The sequence below is a fragment of the Palaemon carinicauda genome, chromosome 9 (assembly GCF_036898095.1).
Source record: "Palaemon carinicauda isolate YSFRI2023 chromosome 9, ASM3689809v2, whole genome shotgun sequence".
Classification (NCBI taxonomy): Eukaryota; Metazoa; Arthropoda; class Malacostraca; order Decapoda; family Palaemonidae; genus Palaemon; species Palaemon carinicauda.
The window spans coordinates 116,383,195-116,410,694 of NC_090733.1; the positions used below are offsets into that span (position 1 = coordinate 116,383,195).

Below are 27,500 nucleotides of genomic sequence, written 5' to 3' on the forward strand. Positions count from 1 at the left end.
GGATGATATTCATGGCATTTTGATCATAAAGACTAACAAAATTATGAAAACCGTAAAATCTGAGAAGTGGAAAATATAGAACTGAACGACAAAGTAATTCCAATAATTTGAATTCACAAACACAGACACACACAACCAAAGAGAGGTCAACCTTTAACTGAAATCTACTACTTAAAGAGGCAACAGTAGATAAGAAGCTTTGACTAACAGAATACATTACTGTATGTCCCTTAAATAAATTGCAAAGTGGTGTACTCTGTGAGCCAGTTTTCAGGCAATAAACAGACTGACGTGATTTCAGAAAATTTTTGGTCAAACCTTTATTTATAAAGTTGATAACGCAAATGTCAAAGATAACTCCTTAGATGACACGTCAGCAAACTTAATGTTCAGAAGGCCTTACTAGTCATTCAAATGTTACAATTTATCGTTTTATTCTATCTACCAAAATGCACCAAAAAGCACGAAAACTTCTTATACATAATAAATGATTTGAAGGATCATATTTTTGCAGAGGAGACTCGCGAAAAATTCTGCCCTCTGAGTACCAGGATGAGAATGGCAGCTATTGTCTATCCAAAGTTCTCGTGAGAAGAAGGGTTTAAATTGAGTTTAAATCTAAATTTGCTTTAATTTCTCAGGAAATTCTTAGCTTCAGTTTTGAAACATGCTAATTATTATAATCATAATCACACAGATATTTAAAAAAAAAACTCCAGATTAATAAGACATCAATTTAACCAGCCTCATTCTTCTGATATGGAATTTCTTCCTTTTCGATAATATATGAGTGTACTTTTTAAATCATTAATTTATGATATATATATATAAATATATATACATATATATATATATATATATATATATATATTATCAGGAGAGGTATCTAGCGGTGATCATTGTTTTAAATTCGATGCCAACGGCCATCATTGCCATTTTGTTATACGATGCCAACATCCAGGTCAAACCAATCCACTGTCATAACATTGGTTTGACGAATGAAATATCCAAGTTCTTCTCGATATCAGAATAAAGGAAGTCTTAAAAAAAAGAACTGAAAACCCTCTACCATAAACTGGCAAGAGCACTCTCAGCTCCATTAACCCTTTCACTACCAGTGGTGAATATGACAAAACTTTTAGTTTAACAAAATCTTTCCAGACCGCACTGCTCCTAACTTGTTGACATTTATTGAAAAGTTCTCATCAAGACCGTTTTAATAAATACCAACTTGCTATGGTTTGGGTGATTTTAAAAGAAGCTTCCCTGTTTCAAATTCTAGTTTAGTCACTAGTGGCAGTGAAAGGGTTAACTAGTCACGCGGACTGATCATGTCGGGTTCCAAACTCGGTCGAATCTGCTTTATTTCCAGTCCTCTCTTCCGAAAGGGGTCATTTCGTCAGGGGGTGATTCCGTGATCGTATATTTTATATAAAAAAAAAAAAAAAAAAAAAAAAAAAAAAAAAAAAGGAACTAAAACAACCAGAAAATAGAGATTTATATTTCCCATTTGGAATACATTATCCGGAAATATCGAACTCTTTCATAAACAGTCTCTTCTTGTAATATTTTGAGCCCCAATGGTTATTTCTTATGATTTTAATAACTCTCTCTCTCTCTCTCTCTCTCTCTCTCTCTCTCTCTCTCTCTCTCTCTCTCTCTCTCTCTCTCTCTCTCCTAAAGGATTGATCTATAATCCTCCCAACTTTGGAAATTTACAAAATTTTCAATTTCACAGAATAAAAAAAAAAAAAATCTCTTCATTCGTGACATGATTTCCAGATAAATGATTTATGCTATTAAAATGTAAGTCAACAAAATGCATAAATATTCCTATTTTTTGTTTGTATCATTCTGATATGGATTCTTAGCATTTTATTTCCTCAGAGGAGGGCGCCTTTAGAGGAAAAGAAAAACAATTATGCACTAATTAGATGTTCAAAGTTAAATGACTAAACTCCGTTTAAATTGTTATTCGGAGAGAGAGAGAGAGAGAGAGAGAGAGAGAGAGAGAGAGAGAGAGAGAGAGAGAGAGAGAGAGAGATGAATATACTGCGATATTGAAAAATACTGCGATATTGCATAAGACAATTAGAGATTGTGACCTATAAATTTTTATACAAAAGCAAAACCAAAACTGGGTTTAGAGATAAGAAATTTGGATCGTACCCACCAAATGATTTATAGAATATACGACGAGCTTTTCAATAGAATGTAGAACCAGTTTACTGGAGAAATGCGGCATTTCGCAAAATACTGGAAGGATTCCAAAATGTTTTATCAACCCAGACGGTTCTGGCACACTGATCGGTTTCTAGGAAGTTATATATATCATGCTAATACAACGGCACCGGAAATCTTTAATAACTTCCTTAAAGTTTTCCTCTTCCTTTAAATGGTTATGGGGGAAAAATTTCAAAGTTTTTTTTTTTTTCAAATGTTCATATTTCTAAAGGATACATAATCTTCAGTGACTATTCAAAGACACTAACGGAATCACGAAAACCGATCTAGCTAATATTTTCCAGTTTAATGAGGGGGTCTAAAAAACAGCAATAATTCTGATCATATGAGCAGTTTGTGAAAAATAGTATATAAACATATTTAAATCAAAATTCAGTCTTTAGTTGACTTACATATAAAAAATGACAATAAAAATCATCTGCAGAATTATGATAATATATAGGCCTATAAGTTCTGCAAAGGGGAAAGGAATATTTCGTTTATTTTGGATAGCAAGGTTAACTGCCAAAGGTTATTTAATGATAACAAAAGGTTTTATCTTTGCATCCTCCAAGCACTTTGGAGGCTCGACAACCTTAAACTTCTTTATTATATACACCCTAATTTCTGTTTCCACATCCTCTCTGTTGTTCCACCAGAATTGTTCATCTGCAATGATTCAACTTTTTCCTTTCAGTTGCTTATATCAAGATGTCTGAGATCTCTGTCCCCTCTCCCTTTCTCTTCTTGTGTTTGCATTTCCACCTTTTATAATCAAACCCTCTCTGGACGTTAACAAATATAAAGAGAACAACTATAATTAGGTATTTAATGCCTCTCTCTCTCTCTCTCTCTCTCTCTCTCTCTCTCTCTCTCTATGTATATATATATATATATATATATATATATGTATATATATATATATATATATATATATATATATATGAGGGTTACTCATATAATTTACATACACACATGAATGTTAAACTTGAAACTAAATTAAAATACAAGGCAGCCTTACTCTTCCTCAATAAGTCAGACATTATTTTTAAAGAATTGTAAAAATCCCACCAACTTTCCATTCCAGAAAATTCAATACCCCTACTGACTTAACATAGTTGATTAAAGATGGCCACGTAACCGGAAGATATAAAAAACAATATGTAATTGTCTTAATTAGTTTTTCACTTTAAAGGTCTCTCATAAATGACAAAGGCATAGGACAGTGACTGCCCTATCGTACAGGACAATGTCCTAAAGACAGACCATATATACATATGGTCAGCGCCCAAGCCCGATCTCCACCCAAGGTAGGACCAAGGAGGGCCAGGCAATGGCTGCTGATGACTCACCAGATAGACCTGTAGGCCCCTCAAACCCACCCCCCATCCGTAGCTTACAAGGATGGTGAGGTTGTAGCGACCAAAAGGAACTAACGAGTTTGAGCGGGACTCGAACCCCAGTCTGGTGTTCACCAGTCAGGGACGTTACCTCATCAGGCACGACAGTGCAACTTTAAATCACAAACCTTCGTTTTGGTTTGGAATAGGCTGTGAAGGAACATTAATCTCCTTTATCCAAAATCTTTATTAGGATTTATATGTCCCAAAGGACCATAATATCTGGAGATGCCTTAAATTATTCGCTTTTGGGGATAATATGACTCCACATTCTTTATAAAAAGAATTGAATAGGTATTCTGAACAATATATGATCCAAATACTAATCGTGACCAAATTTGTAAACATCTGGGAATACGGTGAATCATATAGAATAGCATAATGGAAGAAAAAGTATAAAAAAACAGCCAATTGGAAAATGAATGAAAAGAAAATGATATCTGAAAATGGAAGTAAACGTACAAAACTATAAACCACATTAATGGAAAATATAACCAACATTAACAAAAGACGTTACACGAATGTTAAAGTCTTATGACATTTTTTTCAAAATACAAGAAAACATCAAAGTGTACATGCCCGCACAAGCGAATCCCCGCACTACCGCCAGAGAGTTAGGGGGTCCTTTGACTGGCCAGACAGTACTACATTGGATCCTTCTCTCTGGTTACGATTCTTTCCTTTGCCTACAGACACCGAATAGTCTGGCCTATTTTTTACAGATTCTCCTCTGTCCTCATACACCTGACAACACTGAGATTACCAAACAATTCTTCTTCACCCAAGGGGTTAAAACTACGGCAATGTAATTGTTCAGTGGCTACTTTCTTCCTCTTGGTTAGGGGTAGAAGAGACTCTTTAGCTATGGTACACAGCTCTTCTAGCAGAAGGCTACTCCAAAATCAAACCTTTCTTCTCTTAGTCTTGGGTAGTGCCATAGCCTCTGTACCATGGTCTTCCACTGTCTTGGGTTAGAGTTCTCTTGCTTGAGGGTACACTCGGGCACACTGTTCTATCTAGTTTCTCTTCCTCTCGTTTTGTTGAAGTTTTTATTATTTATATATGAAATATTTATTTTAATGTTGTTACTATTCTTAAAATATTTCATTTTTCCTTGTTTCCTTTCCTCATTGTGCTATTTTCTCTGTTGGGGCCCCTAGGCTTATAGCATCCTGCTTTTCCGACTATTGTTGTAGCTTAGCAATTAATGATAATAATAATAAGAAGAAACGTAAATCAAAATGTTTGAAAATAAAATACATCTCCGGCGATGCTAAAAATCCTACCCTGCTCGATAGTGTTAGCGCCCACATGCAAAGCTTAATAACACCGGGTTTGTCAGGTTGGCCTTTTTCGGGCCAAGAAAAAAAATAAACTCCAAACTTGGCCTTTTTTTCGTGCTAAATAACTAAATTTGACCTTTTTGAATTTGGTTAGCCTTAAATGCTATATATTCGGCCTTTTTCTACTATTAGGTTGGCCCTTTTAGAGCTGCCGTTGATCAGACGTTGGCCTTTTCTCATTTGGAAAACCTGGCAACCCTAAACAACACCCGCCAGCCTACTGTTCGTTGCAATTCGTGCGCTGGCATTACCTGCGGAAGAGCCGTTGATGTGGGAACTGTTGAGTCCCAGCTCGTCTTCGCTCTTATCCCTGACGAGCGAGACAGCAGTGGCGAGGATGAAGTTTAGCGTTTTGTCTGCGATGTCACTCTCTTCCATCCTCCTCCCGTCCAACTTCATCCTAGTGGGGAAGAGACGGAGACAACATTGATATTAGATGGAACTGATACAGAGTATAATGTGCGATGCGTTTCAGGCTCATAAAAGCATCAATGTTATTAAACAAATATTATGATGATACGTTTAAAGGCAATAGTTTTTTATAATTTTAAGTTTCAGCGACAAATGGCCAATGGAATAATTAAGAAGACAAAACCAACCAAAACAACAGCAACGTTGATACTGCTAATAATATATATATATATATATATATATATATATATATATATATATATATATATATATAGATATAATCATATATACATAGATATTATACATATATATATATATATATATATATATATATATGTGTGTGTGCAATATACATATATATGTATATATATATATATATATATATATATATATATATATATATATATACACATATATATATGTATATATATATATATATATATATATATATATATATATAGATATAATCATATATACATATATATTATAATATATATATATATATATATATGTGTGTGTGTGTGTGTGTGCAACATACATACATATATATATATATATATATATATATATATATATATATATGTGTGTGTGTGTGTGTAAGTTTTTGGGAAAAAAGACAATGATATAATCAAGAAGACAAAATCAGCCAAATCAACAGCAACACTACTATTACTACTGCAATATAACATACATATAACCATATATGTGCGTGTACGCATTTATCTATACCTATAATGTTTATCATTCAAATTGTTATCAAAAGTTATGTCAAGTAAAAGCCCACCATTTTCATTATAAATTTACGTTACAATTGAAAAAGAATATCATTGAGCTCAGACGATTTTCAAGATCTACACGAACGTCCGTGACTTCCTCGTAAATTAAGTAACGAATCTAAAATATAGCTAATGACCACACGTTAATTTAATAATCCAATGTGATGAGAGGGCATTCGATTATTACAATCAATTACTAATAAGATTCCATTTGAACTTACTGGCTTATTCTTAAAAAAAAAAAAAAAAAAAAAAAAAAAAAAAAAACACCTTTGTTTCCAGTTTGAAATTTCGAATATGAAACCTTTGTCCATTTCAATATAATATAATTATGAAAAAAAAAATGATGAAAATATTCTAATAATATTTTTAATTCAATATTGGTCATTTCAAATTTAATTTTCCCGAAAGTGTTCAAAATCTAGTATATGATGAGATAAATGACTGATTTCTCTAGTACTATAAAAAATAGCGCGTAAAAAATTTCCAACGTAAACATATATCTCAGGCAATTCATACCTTTTCTTTCCATAATAATTATTTTAAAATCCTTTCGGTATTACTTTGAATGTGATCGCCAAGATCAAGGATATTTTTTGATTATATAAAATTTATATGGAAATGGAAATTAGTCATCAATTTGGTGAATGAAAAGAGTACCACGAAATATCTTTTATATTGATTTTAATTTTAAAACTCTAAACATACATTAACTAACTCGTTTGTCTATCTTTTTCCCTATTATTTCTCATCTATCTTAATCTAAAACTTAGGGTTGCAATTCAAGAGAATGTTCAGTCAAGTAATTTATGTAATTCATTGATTTTCTGGCCAACACACCCTTGCAAAAACATGGATTATATGTTGGGCCAATAATCCCATATATATACTTCACAATCTTCAACACATAAATAAACTTATGTAAGGGAAATAAAATGTTAATTTGTATATCACACACGCTAGGTCCCATGCCATAATGGGCTTTTGTTTTTACCGAAAGCCCATAAAAACTAAAGTTAATGCAATGAAACTGTATAAAAAACTTTCTTATGACGTGCGCATGTCGAACTCAAACTTGGGGAGCAAAGTGCGTAGATATATTCAGGCTACACATTCTCCTTGGAAGGAATATCTAATTTTTCAAAGGGAGAAAAAATTCAATATTAAAAATAAATAAACGACCAGAATAGGGTTAGATATTTCCTTACTTGGTTATACATTACACTTTTCCTCTGTGTATGATTAATAATTTAACTAATTGCTGAATATAAACCTCTCTCTCTCTCTCTCCAACATAACCACAGATATGATATATATATATATATATATATATATATATATATATATATATATATATATATATATATATATATATATATATATATATATATTCATTATATATATATATATATATATATATATATATATATATATATATGTGTGTGTGTGTGTGTGTGGGTGTGTGTTGGTGCGCCCGTGCATGTGTGTCTGCGGGAGCGCACGTGTGCATGTGTGTGTTTAGTTATGTACAAACAATCTTTTTCCACTCCATTTTTATCGCATTCACTTCCAATATCCCCACTTCACTCCTATAAAAGAGAGTAGGCCCATTAACCCTAACTTCGATACATTTTCTAATATAAATCTTTAATCTAACTAAAAAAAATACTTCTACGTTAAATATCCTGATCATCTTCATCATCGTTTAACCATCAATTCTATCATAACCTTTATTTTCTTTACTTTTTAAGCTTTCCCGGGGCTGTTTCATAATCAACTCCCTTCTTAATTTAAAATTCCTTATTAATTCCCTTATTTAATACATATATGTATGTACAGTCACTCATATAAATTGATGGATGTCCGGGTGTTTGAGAGAGATTTCCATTTCACCCCTTTCTGGACGACAGGTGTCTGGGAGTGCGAGACCAGTCGAATATTGAACTACCTAACTCTGCTGTAGTAATTGTTAACTTTTACGAGTATGTTATTGATCTGTCTTTTTTCCACGTAGATATATATTACAGAGGTTCTTTTCTTTCCTTCTCTTCTGCCCTGTTGTTTTTCTTTCGCCTTTCTATTTGTAGTCAGGGTGAATTAAATGGGATGGTGGATCAGTCCAGAAATAATTAGCAACAAGAAGTATTTCATGACAGTGGATGGAGAATTTTGTAGCATACCATAAAAAAACCTCCCTCTGGATCTTAATTTTTTTTCCCAAAGACTCATTAAAAAAATGCTAAGATGTATGATTTTTCCCTTTTTCAAAATTGGATTAAATGGGCACTGCTAGTCTTCTGTTATAAAGCTTGACTCTCTGAAAAGGGATTGTTCATTAAACTATTCCATTGGAAGCCTAATTTGATTTGCACAGGCTCACATTGTTAGCAGTTGTCTGTGTCATTTAGACCATTATGCCAAATGCTAGGATCTTTATTGTCATTCCACACTACTTACACCCACCCTAGAAATAATTTTTAATATCCTGAAATTCAATTATCTAACGCCACGATCGAAATCAATGGGACTTGAACCCGGTTGTGCCAAGCAGTACACAGAAATTAAATCCCATTGTTAGTAATATTGATAGTAATGGCGAAGGACTTTGCGGGCATGGTGAAATGATGTATTTTGGGGGATTGATTTAATAAACTAAACATGTCAGAGTCAAGCTCTTGGGAGGAATGTATTGTATAGGCTGAGGATTGGCCATAGTCGGCCAAAGCACAAAATCTTTTCGTTTTTTTCTTCTTTTGAGCGATATTCATGCACAGTTTAAAAGTACTTCAAGTTTTGCTTATTATAATTTTTACTTCTTTGCTTGCTTTATCATTCAGTTGAATTTATAGCTATTATTATTATTATTATTATTATTATTATTATTATTATTATTATTATTATTATTATTATTATTATTGCAGTTGTTGTCAATTACTTATCTTTTCAAAGTATTTGGTATCAATTTTCACCAACAGATTTCAGTTATGTTTAATTAATGATAATTTTTACTTATCCTCTTTTTTTTTTTTTCAAATACTTTGGTAATCATTATTTGATGCTTCTACTGATAGTGGAGAAGATATCAGAAAATTTTCCGGAGAATCTTCCATTTCCGGAACTAGACACCAAAATTAGCACACAGACTCGTCGGGGATTGCTCTTTTTAATAAAAAAGATGCTATTGAATTTACAGAAATATTGCATTTCGCAATAAGATCGCAAATACTTCCCTTATCTGAATGCTCTTGATGTCAAATCATACATTTTTTTTTTTACTGCGTAGAGTCCGAATTTAGAAATATGTACTTACCCATTTCCTATATAAGCTATAAAAACTTTAACAAAACAAGAGGAAGAGAAACTAGATAGAACAGTGTGCCCAAGTGTACCCTCAAGCAAGAGAACTCTAACCCAAGACAGTGGAAGACCATGGTACAGAGGCTATGGCACTACCCAAGACTAGAGAACAATGGTTTGATTTTGGAGTGTCCTTCTCCTAGAAGAGCTGCTTACCATAGCTAAAGAGTCTCTTCTATCCCTACCAAGAGGAAAGTAGCCACTGAACAATTACATTGCAGTATTTAACCCCTTGGATGAAGAAGAATTGTTTGGTAATCTCAGTGTTGTCAGGTGTTTGAAGTCAGGGGAGAATCTGTAAAGAATAAGCCAGACTATTCGGTGTCTGTGTGGGCAAAGGGAAAGTAAACCGTAACCAGAGAGAAGGATCCAATATAGTACTGTCTGGCCAGTCAAAGGACTCCATAACTCTCTAGCGGTAGTATCTCAACGGGCAGCTGGTGCCGTGGCCAACCTACTACCTATATATATATATATATATATATATATATATATATATATATATATATATATATATATATATATAGTTTGCCTAAGTATATTATACATAGAAAATAATGGCGTCATTTGGAAAATGAAATTATTTATTACCTGGTTCTTTAATATCTTTAGACATTTTCGTCTTTTGAGATTTACTGAGGATTTAGTTAGACCCAACTTGTGAAGGTTTCAATGCTGTTTGCCCCTCCTTTCCTTATTGTTATATGGGACTTGAAGTTGACACTTCTGATTTTATAATTCTTATGAAGTCTATAGGCCTAGAATTAAAATGAAGAAGAGACTGTGGAGAAATTTCACAAATCGTAACTTTATGCCCAGATAGACACCTTTCATAAATGACAAGATTTGATGCAAATATTTATTGTTGCTACCAGACATATAGCCATACCCTAGTATGTGTTAAAGACAAGACGACAGAGCCATATTATTATTATTATTATTATTATTATTATTACTGTTGTTGTTGTTGTTATTCGAGATACGTTGCTATTGTAGAATCTGCCCATTATAGGTGTGGGCGAATATGTCTGACCCAATTATAGCTTTCCCTTCGTAAATTAAAGTTGGATAATATAGGTAGATTTAATTGTATTTCTGGTACCGAAGATAACACACTACTTCGCTTATTTACTTATTCATTTATCATTATTACTTCTCCCTTAATATACTCCTCAGGAGATTAGACCTATATAGGCAGCGTTGACTGCTATCTAAGCTTTGGCTTGAAATAATTTATTGCAAGTTTCGAAACCACGACCCTAACTACCTTTTGCTTCATACACAAAACGACATAAGCAAAATCAAGTAATAACTTTGAATTGATAACCCAAATGCATAGATGGTTATTATTATTAGACAACAGGACTAAGCTTAGATTATTTTCCCTCTTGAAGCCCTCTTTCCCACTCCGACTATCTACAGACACAGTTCCAGGAATAGTCTCACGGAATCAAGGTGTTCAGAGGGATTCGTGTTTCATTAATGTATTACTTTTTTTCTGAAATATTATTGTAGCACAATTGTTTTAACTATCTAATATTTTTTCAATAATAGAATTTTTCATAACAGTTGAGCAACTTTGTGCATTCATACACATGTTTACAAAGTGAAATATAAGATTTATTACTAAGTGACAAGTTATGTTCAACGCTGTCCAATGCAATAATAAATAAATAGCAACAGTCTGGCTGCATACTGTAGACGGGAATTCCCCCCCCCCCCCCGCCCACGTGCTTTTTATTAGTAGAGGAAGAGAAGAAGGAAAAGGATAAGAAAGGGTTACTAATGAGAGAGAGAGAGAGAGAGAGAGAGAGAGAGAGAGAGAGAGAGAGAGAGAGAGATTCAACACCAGACCAAAGAAAGCCTGTTGCTGTTTTGCTGGATAACCGGGGGACGTCAGTGACAGGATACTATCTTTCTATCCTGCCTGTCTCGGAACCCCAAACCGAGAGGTAGTCCTGAATCGGAAGACACCCAAGAGGAAGGATCCTCAACGGAGTCGATTTCTTAGGGCTTGACCCGACCCAGGACTCTCGGAAAACCCGAGTCTCTTTACTTTAGGTTATCCAGGACGATACAGACATCACTGCCATTACTTGTCGGAAAATATTCTCTATTTAAGAAGACTCAAACATTTTATGCAAAGTTTATAGATTTGTTGATAAATTCATAATTTTTTTATAAAGTTTCATAATTAAGAATTTAGTTGCCTTTCATAATAATCATCATTATAGCTATTTATGAATTTTGAATATTCTTCTAGCAAATAGATCAGCATTTTGATGGCCATTGGTAGGCACACATTGATACTAGTGCGAAAGTTATTGGGTACTGTCAGATCCATCTCTGGATAAAGCACATTTTCCCTTTACTTAATTTTCGAGTCAACACAATAGGAATCTCTTTATTAACTTTTAAAGGACAAAACTGGATAACGCTATTCCTATTTAAATATGATTTCAAAAAAATAGTTTACTTATAAAATCATTGATTAAAATTTTGTTTTAATGTACTGTACAAAAGAGGAAAATCAAATAAATAGATTCGAAGAGTAGACTCGAGAGGCCGACCCTGTTATACAATGGGAATAATGAGGTTGAAAGATGCAGACAGTTACTTGAATTGCTAAACTCTTCTAGAGTCGATGCTTTGCAATGAGAGCATAGCTGTTAGGAACCTTGTTTTCAATTATGGCTCAGCAATAGCTTACTAGGAAGCAGCGGGTTCTCTGGTGTGTTGCAAGAAGTCTTAAACGATTAAAACATATTATTTACAAGAACAATATCAAGTCGACCTTTCAGGGGTCGGAAGTTTAGTCTGAACACTGTGTCACTGAGATGTGCTTTAAAGATAAAAGATTTTTCACCCTCAAATTCAATACTCCGTTTTTATTAGGCCTATAAACATTTCCATTCCTTAACCTGAATATCCAGCCTAGAATTTCCACCGAACAGTCACAAATAGTTTCCAAGATTTCACTATAACTATTGTTTGTTCGTAATTAAGACTGTCTACGGTCCAAACAATATCAGTAGACCATGTTTGATAAAATTCTTTGGAAACTTCAATTTTACAACATGTGATGTATGAAGTAGGAGATGATGAATGGAGAAGTATTGATTTAAAAGCTCAAGATAGAGACGGCTGGCGAAATGTAACCGGGGCCGTTAGGGTCAATAGGCCTAGGAAAAGATGATGACCATATCTATAATGAATTTTAATTCAAACTCTTTAAAATATTAAAATATTAAAACTGGTCAGTTTAAATCATGAAAAGTAACTCATCAAAATAGTTTCTCTTAATTATTTTTTTCTCTTGGAAACTGAAGTTGTCTAAATTTCTGGGAAATTGCGTAATCGTTTGTACACTGAAATAGATCATATTTGCTGCTACTGAAGAAACACAAGAGGAATATAAATGCTTGATTTTAGAATACTGCACAAAAGCAACGATGTGCCGGTAATGTCAGGTAGGCCTACAATGCAAGGCTCTATAGCTGCAGAAGCTGTGATGTCATATAGGCGTACTATGCAACGCTTAAAACATGTAAATGCAGAAGCTATAATGTCATATATGCCTACAATGCAACGCTTAAAACATGTAGATGCAGAGCTGTAATGTCATATAGGCCTACAATGCAACGTTGAAAACATGTAGATGCAGAAGCTATAATGTCAGATATGCCTACAATGCAACGTTTAAAACATATTGATATATTGTAGAAGCCATGACTCCGTTTTCTCTCTTTCCTCGGATGTTCTAATGGTATTTCTTTTAAAAATTAGTATGCCTTCACCTAAATGAAAACTTACTATGCAGCAAATGTAAATCAAGATAATCTGCCTTCAGGAGATATGATTATTGTGACAGACTAAAGGAAAAATGGCATCTCATCCGTCTGGGACTTTGACACCACGAAGGAAACGCTATCTCTTCATAGTGATTTTCTTTTTTCAGGTTTTTTTTTTTTCGTAACTCATTGATAAAGCCAAGGTCTTAGTAAGATCTACAGATCTTGGTTAAGTAAAAATTTTGTTTGATACTGGAGGATCATCGGTGCCATGATGGTTGAGGAGGCTCTAGAGGTGGTGCTTTTGCTTTTCTATCCTCACTTAATATGCAGCATATTCAAAATTCATAAATAGCTATAATGATGATTATCATGAAAGGCAACTAAATTCTTAATTATCAAACTTTATAAAAAAAATTATGAATTTATCAACAAATCTGTAAACTTTACATAAAATGTTTGAGTCTTCTTAAATGGAGAATATTTTCTGGCAAGTACTGGCAGTGATATCTGTATCGTCCTGGATAACCTAAAGTAAAGAGACTCGGGTTTTCCGAGAGTCCTGGGTCGGGTCAAGCCCTAAGAAATCGACTCCGTTGAGGATCCTTCCTCTTAGGTGTCTTCCGATTCAGGACTACCTCTCGGTTTGGGGTTCCGAGACAGGCAGGATAGAAAGATAGTATCCTGTCACTGACGTCCCCCGGTTATCCAGCAAAACAGCAACAGGCTTTCTGTGGTCTGGTGTTGAATTCTCCCCCCCCCCCCCTCTCTCTCTCTCTCTCTCTCTCTCTCTCTCTCTCTCTCTCTCTCTCTCTCTCTCTCTCTCTCTCTCTCTCTCTCATTAGTAACCCTTTCTTATCCTTTTCCTTCTTCTCTTCCTCTACTAATAAAGGGCACGAGGTCGGGGGGGGGGGGGAATTCCCGTCTACAGTATGCAGCCAGACTGTTGCTATTTATTTATTATTGCATTGGACAGCGTTGAACATAACTTGTCACTTAGTAATAAATCTTATATTTCACTTTGTAAACATGTGTATGAATGCACAAAGTTGCTCGACTGTTATGAAAAATTTTATTATTGAAAAAATATTAGATAGTTAAAACAATTGTGCTACAATAATATTTCAGAAAAAAGTAATACATTAATGAAACAAGAATCCCTCTGAACACCTTGATTCCGTGAGACTATTCCTGGAACTGTGTCTGTAGATAGTCGGAGTGGGAAAGAGGGCTTCAAGAGGGAAAATAATCTAAGCTTAGTCCTGTTGTCTAATAATAATAACCATCTATGCAATTGGGTTATCAATTACAAGTTATTACTTGATTTTGCTCATGTCGTTTTGTGTATGAAGGAAAAGGTAGTTAGGGTCGTGGTTTCGAAACTTGCAATAAATTATTTCAAGCCAAAGCTTAGATAACAGTCAACGCTGCCTATATAGGTCTAATCTCCTGGGGAGTATATTAAGGGAGAAGTAATAATGATAAATGAATAAGTAAATAAGCGAAGTAGTGTGTTATCTTCGGTACCAGAAATACAATTAAATCTACCTATATTATCCAACTTTAATTTACGAAGGGAAAGCTATAATTGGGTCAGACATATTCCCCCACACCTATAATGGGCAGATTCTACAATAGCAACGTATCTCGAATAACAACAACAACAACAGTAATAATAATAATAATAATAATAATAATAATAATAATAATAATATGGCTCTGTCGTCTTGTCTTTAACACATACTGGGGTGTGGCTATATGTCTGGTAGCAACAATAAATATTTGCATCAAATCTTGTCATTTATGAAAGGTGTCTATCTGGGCATAAAGTTACGATTTGTGAAATTTCTCCACAGTCTCTTCTTCATTTTAATTCTAGGCCTATAGGCTTCATTAGAATTATAAAATCAGAAGTGTCAACTTCAAGTCCCATATAACAATAAGGCAAGGAGGGGCAAACAGCATTGAAACCTTCACAAGTTGGGTCTAACTAAATCCTCAGTAAATCTCAAAAGACGAAAATGTCTAAAGATATTAAAGAACCAGGTAATAAATAATTTCATTTTTCAAATGACGCCATTATTTTCTATGTATAATATACTTGGGCAAACTATATATATATATATATATATATATATATATATATATATATATATATATATATATATATATATATATATATATATATATAGGTAGTAGGTTGGCCAGGGCACCAGCCACCCGTTGAGATACTACCGCTAGAGAGTTATGGAGTCCTTTGACTGGCCAGACAGTACTATATTGGATCCTTCTCTCTGGTTACGGTTTACTTTCCCTTTGCCCACACAGACACCGAATAGTCTGGCCTATTCTTTAAATATTCTCCCCTGACTTCATACACCTGACAACACTGAGATTACCAAACAATTCTTCTTCATCCAAGGGGTTAAATACTGCAATGTAATTGTTCAGTGGCTACTTTCCTCTTGGTAGGGGTAGAAGAGACTCTTTAGCTATGGTAAGCAGCTCTTCTAGGAGAAGGACACTCCAAAATCAAACTATTGTTCTCTAGTCTTGGGTAGTGCCATAGCCTCTGTACCATGGTCTTCCACTGTCTTGGGTTAGAGTTTTCTTGCTTGAGGGTACACTCGGGCACACTGTTCTATCTAGTTTCTCTTCCTCTTGTTTTGTTAAAGTTTTTATAGCTTATATAGGAAATATTTATTTCAATGTTGTTACTATTCTTACTTTTCATGTTTCCTTTCCTCACTGGGCTATTTTCCCTGTTGGGGCCTCTGGGCTTATAGCATCCTGCTTTTCCAACTAGGGCTGTAGCTTAGCATTTAATAATAATAATAATAATAATAATAATAATAATATATATATATATATATATATATATGTTTATATATATGTATATATATATATATTTATTAATATAAGTGCATATATATATATACATATTCATATAGGTGCACACACACACACATACATATATATATATATATATATATATATATATATATATATATATATATATATATATATATACACACATACATATTTATATAAGTGCATACATATATATATAATATATATATATGTGTATATATATATATATATATATATATATATATATATATATATACACACACATTTATATAAGTGCATACACATAATATATATATATATATATATATATATGTATATATTATTATTATTATTATTATTACTATCCAAGCTACACCCCTAGCTGGAAAAGCAAGATGCTATAAGCCCAGAGGCTCCAACAGGGAAAAATAGCCCAGTGAGGAAAGGAAATAAGGAAATAAATAAATGAAGACAACAAATTAACAATAAATCATTCTAAAAAAAGTAACGTCAAAACAGACATGTCATATATAAACTATTAACAACATCAAAAACAAATATGTCATAAATAAACTATAAAAAGACTCATGTCCGCCTGGTCAACAAAAAAGCATTTGCTCCAACTTTGAACTTTTGAAGTTTTACTGATTCGACTACCCAATTAGGAAGATCATTCCACAACTTGGTAACAGCTGGAATAAAACTTCTAGAGTACTGCGTAGTATTGAGCCTCATGATGGAGAAGGCCTGGCTATTAGAATTAACTGCCTGCCTAGTATTACGAACAGGATAGAATTGTCCAGGGAGATCTGAATGTAAAGGATGGTCAGAGTTATGAAAAATCTTATGCAACATGCATAATGAACTAATTGAACGACGGTGTCAGAGATTAATATCTAGATCAGGAATAAGAAATTTAATAGACCGTAAGTTTCTGTCCAACAAATTAAAATGATAATCAGCAGTTGAAGACCAGACAGGAGAACAATACTCAAAACAAGGTAGAATGAAAGAATCAAAACACTTCTTCAGAATAGATTGATCACCGAAAATCTTGAAAGACTTTCTCAATAAGCCTATTTTTTGTGCAATTGAAGAAGACACAGACCTTATATGTTTCTCAAAAGCAAATTTGGTGTCGAGAATTACACCTAATATTTTGAAAGAGTCATACAAATTTAAAGAAACATCATCAATACTGAGATCCGGATGTTGAGGAGCCACCGTCCTTGACCTACTTACAATCATACTTTGAGTTTTGTTAGGATTCAACTTCATACCACATAATTTGCACCATGCACTAATTTTAGCTAAATCTCTATTAAGGGATTCACCAACCCCAGATCTACATTCAGGGGATGGAATTGATGCAAAGAGAGTAGCGTCATCTGCATATGCAACAAGCTTGTTTTCTAGGCCAAACCACATGTAATGTGTATATAGTATGAAAAGTAATGGGCCAAGAACACTACCCTGTGGAACACCGGATATCACATTCCTATAATCACTATGGTGCCCATCAACAACAACTCTTTGAGGTTTATTACTTAAAAAATCAATAATAATGCTAAGAAACGACCCACCCACTCCCAACTGTTTCAGTTTGAAAACAAGGGCCTCATGATTAACACGGTCAAAGGCAGCACTAAAATCAAGGCCAATCATACGAACTTCCCGACCACAATCAAGGGATTTCTGTACAGCATTGGAGATTGTATGAAGGGCATCACATGCTACAAGGCCTTTACGAAAACCAAATTGCAAACTAGGGAGTAGATGATTACCTTCAGCAAACCTATTAAGACGTTACATATTTATATAAGTGCACACACACCTATATATATATATATATATATATATATCATAAAGAGTCGACTCTGTCGAGAATTAGAAAAGATTAGAACCACTAGATTACATGCTCTCATTTCATGTAGGCTTCCATCCCAATGCGCACATACTGACAAATAGCCCAACAAAGTTTCTTTCCAATATAGGTATTTTCAAATTTATCTCTAATTATGAGAGCAAAGGTAAAGTTGCTCAAAATAAACTTGCAGGGATGATGTTTGTGACCTGTGCAAAGAAAGTAATACAGAACATTTTGGAACATGAAGAGAACTTCAGAGGACGGCCAGGAATCAAGGATATGGTTGGAAAAGCAAAACAGGTTGTCATAACTCATTTCATCACAACCGAATTCAGGGTTAATGGGAATAATAAAATTACTCTTAAACTTACATTATGAAAGGCAGTTGTTTATGGTCAAAGAACGGAATGAAGTCTTGGAAAGAGGTCTAAGACCACTATAATTGTTTTAGGCTATGCATAAAATGTAGCTTTTATTAACAATGATGATGGTTGATACCAAAAATAACAGACATGGAAATTGGAAATTTTTAGAGTAAAACAAATGCATTGAAAACTACACGCAAAATACCGATCAAAATCATTTCATAATAAATCGATATTAGAAAATTCTATGTGATTTTTCAAATTATAAAACCATCAAAATTTTACTTATTTTCAGAAATTAATGTGAATGATACGTTTGTAGAAATAACATATAATAATTATTAGGTGATTTTATTATTCATATTATATGGGATAACTAATTGTATAAGCAATTTTGTCCCTGAAATCGAGGAGGTAATTTGCTTGTGTGCAAGTTGCTCTAAAGTGAGAGGAGCAGAGGTAATCCCAAGTGTTTCAAGAATCTATAGACAATTTAAATACGCTAATTAAAGAATAAAATCAGTTAGATGAAAGCCACAGATAAGGAAACAAGGCAGAGCGCCAAAATAGAAAGAAAGATTAGAAAATAGCTTACAACATTCAGTTAAGCGTCAGCTGCCTGACATAAAGTAGGACTGTTTTGCCACCTCGTTCGGTTGAAGAAGATTCTTCAAATGCTCCTATATCAAAGCATAAAAACCTAGTCATGTTTTCCTTTTAAATGCTTTCAACTCTTTTGGGCCAAGGATTAGGCTACGTCGACGAGATTTCAATTTTGTTTTTTCACTTTTTCCATCATTATTATTATCATCATTTCCAACAGGGGTTGCAGCAGATTAAGTGAGGATACAAAAGCAAAAGCAACATCTAGAGCCGCCTCAACCATCACGGGACCGATGATCCTCCTGTATCAAACATAAAAGCTTTACTTAACCAAGATCTGTAGACCTTAATCAAGACCTTGGCATTATCTATGAGCTACGTGAAATGACTCAAATTATGAAGAAAGAAAGTCAGTGTTAAGAGATGGCTGTTTCCTTCGTGGCGTCAAATTCCCGGACGGACGAGATGCCATTTTTCTTTTAGTCTCTGTCACAATAACCATATCTCCTAAAGGCAGATTACCTTAATTTACATTTGCTGCATAGTAAGTTTTCATTTAAGTGAAGGCAAATTCTCTCTCTCTCTCTCTCTCTCTCTCTCTCTCTCTCTCTCTCTCTCTCTAAGTCTTAAATTTGAATAAAGTGATAAAAAACAGTTCTCTTTATCTCTCTTTCACAAAATAAGAAAAAAGTCAATAATGAAAGGAGTATTTTTTAAAAGAAATATCATTCGAACATCCAAGTAAAGAGAGAAAACGGAGTCATGGCTTCTGCAATACATCAATATGTTTTAAACGTTGCATTGTAGGCATATCTGACATTACAGTCAGCAGGAACATCGTTGCTTTTGTGCATTATTCTAAAATCCAGCATTTGTATTCTTCCTGTTTCTTCAGTAGCAGCAAATATGATATATTTCAGTGTACAAACGATTACGCAATTTCCCATAAATTTAGATAACTTCAGATTCCGAGGGAAAAAATTAATTAAAAGAAACTATTTGGGTGAAGTTACTTTTCATGAATTAAACGGACCAGTTTTAATATTTTCATATTTTATAGAGTTTGAATTAAAATTCATTATATATATGGTCATCATCTCTTCCTAGGCCTATTGACCCTAAGCCACGGTTACATTTCGCCAGTCGTCTCTATCTCGAGTTTTTAAATCAATACTTCTCTTTTCATCATCATTCGTCATCTCCTACTTCACACTTCACATTTTGTAAAATGGAAGTGTCCAAAGAATTGTATCAAACATGGTCTATAAATATTTTTTGGACTTTAGACAGTTATAATTATGAACAAATAACAGTTATAGTGAAATCTTTGCAATTATTTGTGACTGTTCGATGGATATTCTAGGTTGGATATTCAAGTTAGGGAATGGAAATATTCATAGGACTAACAAATATGGAGTACTGAAGTTTGGGGTGACAAGTATTTTATCTTTAAAGCACATCTCAGTGACACAGTGTTCAGAATAAATTTCCGACCCCTGAAAGATGTACTTCATATTGTATTTGTAGATATGTTTCAATCGTTTTATACTTATTGCAACACCAGAGAACCCGTTGCTTCCAAATAAGCTATTGCTGAGCCGTAATTGAAAACAAGGTTCCTAACAGCTATGCTCTCATTACAAAGGATCGTCTATAGATGGGTTTAGCTATTCAAGTAACTGTCTGCATCTTTCAACCTCATTATTCCCATTGTATAGCAGGGTCGGCCGCTCGAGTTAACTCTCTCCATCTATTTATTTTATTTTCCTCTTTTGTACAGGACCTAAACACAAAATTTTGATAAATGATTTTATAAATAAACTATTCATTTGAAATCATATCAAAATAAAAGAGTATTATTCAATTTTGTCCTTTAAAAGTTAATAGAGAGATTCATATTATGTTGACTCGAAAATTAAGCAAAGGAAAAATGAGATTTAACCAGAGAGGAATCTGATATAGTACTATTTTGCGGTCGTCACAGTACCCAATAACTCTCGCAATGGCATCAGCGGGTGCCTACCCTCGGCCATAAAACTACTGATTTATTTGCTAAAAAAATATCAAAAATTCATAAATATCTATAATGATGATTATTGTTAAAGGCAACTAGATTCCTAATTATTAACCTTTATAAGAAATTATGAATTTATCAACAAATCTATAAACTTTGCATAAAATGTTTGAGTCTTCTTAAATAGAGAATATTTTCCGACAAGTAATGGCAGTTATATCTGTATTGTCCTGGATAACCTAAAGTAAAGAGACTCGGGTTTTCCGAGAGTCCTGGGTCGGGTCAAGCCCTAAGAAATCGACTCCGTTGAGGATCCTTCCTCTTAGGTGTCTTCCGATTCAGGACTACCTCTCGGTTTGGGGTTCCGAGACAGGCAGGATAGAAAGAGAGTATCCTGCCACTGACGTCCCCCGGTTATCCAGCAAAACAGCAACAGGCTTTCTGTGGTCTGGTGTTGAATTCTCCTCTCTCTCTCTCTCTCTCTCTCTCTCTCTCTCTCTCTCTCTCTCTCTCTTATAATTATTTATTTTTCCATTGGGCAAGCGTTGTTCGTAAGTTGCCACTTAGTAATAAACCTTATATTTCACTTAGGAGATATGTGTATGTATGAAACAACGGTGGTCAACTGCTAGGAAAAATTCTATCATTGAAAAATATTGGATCGTTAAAGAAATCGTGCTAGAATATTTCAGAAAAAAAAAATGAATACGGTAATGTAGCCCGAATCCCTCTAAATACCGTGATTCCTGGAACTGAGTGGGAAAGAGGGCGTCAAGAGGGAAAATATTTCAAGCTTAGTCCTGTTGTCTAATAATAACAATTTATGCATTTGGGTTATGAATTCAAAGTTATTATTTAATTTTGCTTGTGTTGTTTTGTGTATAAAGCAAAAGTTAGTTGGGGTCGTGGTTTCGAAACTTGCAATAAATCACTATAAGCCAAATTTCAGGTTATAGTCAAAGCTGCCTATATACTGTAGGTCCAATCTCTCGTGGGGTTTATTCAGGGAGAAGAAATAATGATAAATAAATAAAACTATAATTAATTCTACCTCGATTATTTAATTTTACTTCACGAATGGAAGTCTATAATAGGGTCAGACATATTAACCCAAAGCTGTAATGTGCAGATTCTGCAATAGAAACGTATCTCGAATAATTATAATAATAATAATAATAATAAGGCTCTGTAGTCTTGGCTTTATAACATACTAGGGCATGGCTATATGTCAGATGGCAACCATAAATATTTGCATCAAATCTTATAACTTAATAAAGGTGTCTATCTGGGCATAAAGTTGCTATTTGTGAAATTTCTCCACAATCTCTTCAACATTTTATTTTTAGGCCTATAAGCTTAATAAGAATTATAAAATCAGAAGTGCGAACTTCAAGTCACATATAAGAGTAAGGCGAGGAGGGGCAAACTGAGCATTCAAACTTTCACAAGTCGGGGCTAACTAAATATAAGTAAATCTCAAAAGACGAAACTTTCTATAGACATTAATGAACCAGGTAATAGACAATGATTAAGACTGATAATACAAATATTATTGTTTAAGTAAATAGTAGACAGCAACAATTCATTAAAACATATGTATAATTCTTTGTAATACATAGGCCTATGTGAATAATAAAACACGCAAATTCCAGTAAAACAATTAGAATAAAGACAATTTCATCTTTTAAAAGACATCATTATTTTCTTGGTATAATATACTTAGGCAAACTATATATATATATATATATATATACTGTATATATATATATATATATATATATATATATATACATACATATATATCTATATCTATATATATATATATCTATATATATATATATATAGATATAGATATAGATATATATGTATGTATATATATTATATATATATATAATATATATATACATACATATATATCTATATCTATATCTATATATATATATATAGATATATATATATATATAGATATGTATATATATATATATATATATATAGATAGATATGTATATATATATATATATATATAATATATATATATATATATATATATATAGTTGTTTATCCTCCTGGAAATAATGTCAAGCAATCTATTACAAATATTTTCCTCACGCACAGACTCCCAAGATGATAAGCATTCGCTAATGATTGCTTGTCTACTATTGCGAACGGGAAACGATTATGAAAATGAACGCTTGGTTATAAAAATGAGTTAACTCTTTGTTTCCTTCTTCGGTTGTGTAGCTGTATACTGTACATATAGGCAGTAAGACTATACTTAATTGCCACATATAATTCATCTTGCTGCCTGAAATAGTACACTCTAAACCTCGTATCTGTAGCCGCACAGTGCTGTGTAGGTCAGACCAAAACAGTAGCATTCTCGTCGACAGCAGCATTCCGACTTGCACCTACAATTAGTCTGCTACCGGCAACTCTCTGCAATGGGTGGAAGCTTTGTCCAAATTATCTTTTCTTAGTCTAGCACAAGTTTAAGGGAATTTTTCCTTTCCTTGTCACCCCGAGTCTCACCCCACACCCTCGCTTTGATCTAGTTTCAGCTTTCATACTAAATGGCCAGTAGAAATAAAAAACAATGTCTGCTATCTTGTATTTGGTAGAGTGTGCTTGTATTGTAAGAAGTACATCGAGCATTGCTTACTCTTCAAAAGTTTTTGAACTTCATGAGGGCCAATCACCCACTAATGCTACACCAGGGTTGTAACTTGGCTCTCAAGAATAGTAATGAGGTGGGATTTTTGACATGTGTGGAGCTCTCTGCTATCATTGGAGGGAAGAAGTCTGTGATTGGTTCTCATGACGGAAGAACTCCTTCAAGTCATACTCTCTGCCCTGGCATGATATGAACAGCTTGGAGAACAGACGATTGTTTGCTTTGAAGAGTCAACAGATACTGATCCTTGTAGTAAAAAGTCAACCCTGTTCCTTTTGATTTGTTCATAGATGGTGGATTCTTCTTTTCTTCCCCGTCTCTTAATAAACTCCTGGAAACTGACATTTCCTTTCTCAAAGTGTGCGCTAACCAGCTCTGAAAAAACTTCAGTGAGCAATGTTCTTTGCATCAAGTGAAAGCAGGTCTCAACTCTCAGCCTGGAGAAGATTGCTCACATCTTGCATGCCTTGTGAGAGCTTTTATATTCTCTCAAGGAACACTGTGCTCGTTCTGTTTTGTCATGCTGGATGGTGTGTTTAGAACCCCCTTGATCCCACTTCTTGCCTCATACTGTGTATCTAAGTGGCTGACTTCAGGACCAGCTACCATCCACCATCTCAGTACTGATAGGTCTTCAGTCATGCCCATTGCACTCCCGCCTGCCTTGATGACAGTGATGGACCCAGAACAAAAAGCATCTCATTTATTGCATGGAAGAGGGAAATATTAGTTACAGAGTGTAGCCATTATGTTTTTGTGGTTGTTATGCACATGGTGATTTGAGCTCTTCACTCTTCTTCTTCTGGCAAGAACAACAATTGCTTCAGTCAGTCTGGAATTTACAGCCCGGGGTCTGTTACTTGCCATCTTGGTGAATGGCATTCAAGGTATCATACTATGGTAATTATCTTTATTCCGTGAATCGAAGCCGAGGATTTATCCTTTTACCACCTTGATCTCAATCATTTAGAATAAGGTATGAGATACGACTAGGTTCGAGAACAAATATAAATGACTTACATCTAGCTTGATCGTTCATACAGTATCGTTCAAGTCCTTTGCAGTCTGTTCAGCAACCAAGACACTAAATGCAAAGGGCTATAGACCTGTTAATCTTAGCTCGGCTCTCCTGCGCTGGTACAACCGGTAATATATGGTTGCTTATTGATCCAGGGCTTATTAGACAGCACCTGGGACGCTAAAATAATGATTTAGGCACACTAAATAATCATTCGGCTGATACTGAGCCCCATACTGAGGTTCACAACAGTGGTGCCATCCAGCGTGTCCTGATTGAGTGTTGACATTGCTCTACTGCAATGAGGAAGTCAATGGGTAAGTACATATCTAAATTCGGACTCTACGCAGTAAAAAAAAAAATGTATGATTTGACATCAAGAGCATTCGGATAAGGGAAGTCTTTGCGATCTTATTGCGAAATGCAATATTTCTGTAAATTTAATAGCATCCTTTTCATGAAAAAGAGCAATCCCCGACGAGTCTGTGTGCTAATTTTGGTGTCTAGTTCCGGAAATGGAAGATTCTCCGGAAAATTTTCTGATATCTTCTCCACTATCAGTAGAAGCATCAAATAATGATTACCAAAATATTTGAAAAAAAAGAGGATGAATAAAAATTATCATTAATTAAACATAACTGAAATCTGTTGGTGAAAATTGATACCAAATACTTTGAAAAGATAAGTAATTGACAACAACTGCAATAATAATAATAATAATAATAATAATAATAATAATAATAATAATAATAATAATAATAATAACTATAAATTCAACTGAATGATAAAGCAAGCAAAGAAGTAAAAATTATAATAAGCAAAACTTGAAGTACTTTTAAACTGTGCATGAATATCGCTCAAAAGAAGAAAAAAACGAAAAGATTTTGTGCTTTGGCCGACTATGGCCAATCCTCAGCCTATACATTACATTCCTCCCAAGAGCTTGACTCTGACATGTTTAGTTTATTAAATTAATCCCCCAAAAATACATCATTTCACCATGCCCGCAAAGTCCTTCGCCATTACTATCAATATTGCTAACAATGGGATTTAATTTCTGTGTACTGCTTGGCACAACCGGGTTCAAGTCCCATTGATTTCGATCGTGGCGTTAGATAATTGAATTTCAGGATATTAAAAATTATTTCTAAGGTGGGTGTAAGTAGTGTGGAATGACCCTCAATGATCCTAGCATTTGGTATAATGGTCTAAATGACACAGACAACTGCTAACAATGTGAGCCTATGCAAATCAAATTAGGCTTCCAATGGAATAGTTTAATGAACAATCCTTTTTCAGAGAGTCAAGCTTTATAACAGAAGACTAGCAGTGCCCATTTAATCCAATTTTGAAAAAGGGAAAAATCATACATCTTAGCATTTTTTTTTTAATGAGTCTTTGGAAAAAAAAATAAGATCCAGAGGGAGGTTTTTTTATGGTATGCTACAAAATTCTCCATCCACTGTCATGAAATACTTCTTGTTGCTAATTATTTCTGGACTGATCCACCATCCCATCTAATTCACTTTGACTACAAGTAGAAAGGCGAGAGAAAAACAACAGGGCAGAAGAGAAGGAAAGAACAGAACCTCTGTTATATATATCTACGTGGAAAAAAAAAAACCAGATCAATAACATACTCGTAAAAGTTAACAATTACTACAGCAGAGTTAGGAAGTTCAATATTCGACTGGTCTCGCACTCCCAGACACCTGTCGTCCAGAAAGGGGTGAAATGGAAATCTCTCTCAAACACCCGGACATCCATCAATTTATATGAGTGACTGTACATACTTACACGCACACACATATGTATATTTATATATATATATATATATATATATATATATACTAGTAACATTTTCGCTTCTGGCAAGCTTAAGTTTAAGGATGAAGAGGACAGCAAGAAGACTTCGGATCATCTTACATATTTATTCTACACCAACGTTTCGGGAATCCATTCCCATCATCAGGGCTACATAAAACATGAAATTATGTTTACATTAGAAATTAATTATACATTTTTGCTTAAAACTGCTTTGGCATAAAAAATATTAATAAACGGTTAAAAGAATCAAAATACAGAAACCTAGACGGTATATAAAAACATGTGGCTAACAGAGGTCCTTTACAATTATGATGATAAAAACACTTGTGATCAAAATGGAATAAAAAATATACATATATGTAAATGAATGGTCGTACTTACTGTCAAGAGATGTGGCTGAAAACTATAGGAATATTTGAGAAAATTCTTGAAGAAAATGCTTTAACTACGAACAAAAATAGATCAACAAGGGATGATAGATAATGGCAGTTAAGCAATATGTAATGGTGTGGAGGTGGTTTGATTATTTAAGGAAGGGGACCGTTTCTTTATATAGAGAGATTCCAAGAGAAGGAGCGAAAGGCAATCGGATGTTTGGGAAAGAATTTCGAAATGGTTGTATTGTATATGAGTTTTACATGAATTTGAATGATTTCTTATAGAGGAAAATTCTTGGGATTTTAATACGGAACCAGTGCGATGACTGACACCCCTATGGGAATCGATGCGGACCTTCAGTAATCGTCGGGTAGACCCGATATAGCTTCCAAAATTACATTTTGGACAAGTATACTTTTTCCCACCGAAAATACCTTATTCAACGGCTTTGATTCAAACAGTTTCAGAAAACTCCTTGAACTTTCAGTAATAGATATTCATTTTGTTTCAGCCACATCTCTTGACAGTAAGTTCGACCATTTATTTACATATATGTATATTTTTTATTCCATTTTGATCACAAGTGTTTTTATCATCATAATTGTA

At 33.9% G+C, this 27,500-nt stretch overlaps 1 protein-coding gene across 1 annotated transcript in view; it reads right to left on the bottom strand.

The window, feature by feature from the left end:
• Positions 1-27,500, bottom strand: part of LOC137647079 (prostaglandin E2 receptor EP4 subtype-like) — a 552,101-nt gene that overhangs the window by 98,756 nt on the left and 425,845 nt on the right. The window contains exon 2 of the mRNA XM_068380247.1: positions 5,218-5,366. Coding sequence (XP_068236348.1) covers positions 5,218-5,365 — 148 coding nt within the window. The 5' untranslated portion in view covers position 5,366. The remainder of the gene's footprint in view (positions 1-5,217; positions 5,367-27,500) is intronic.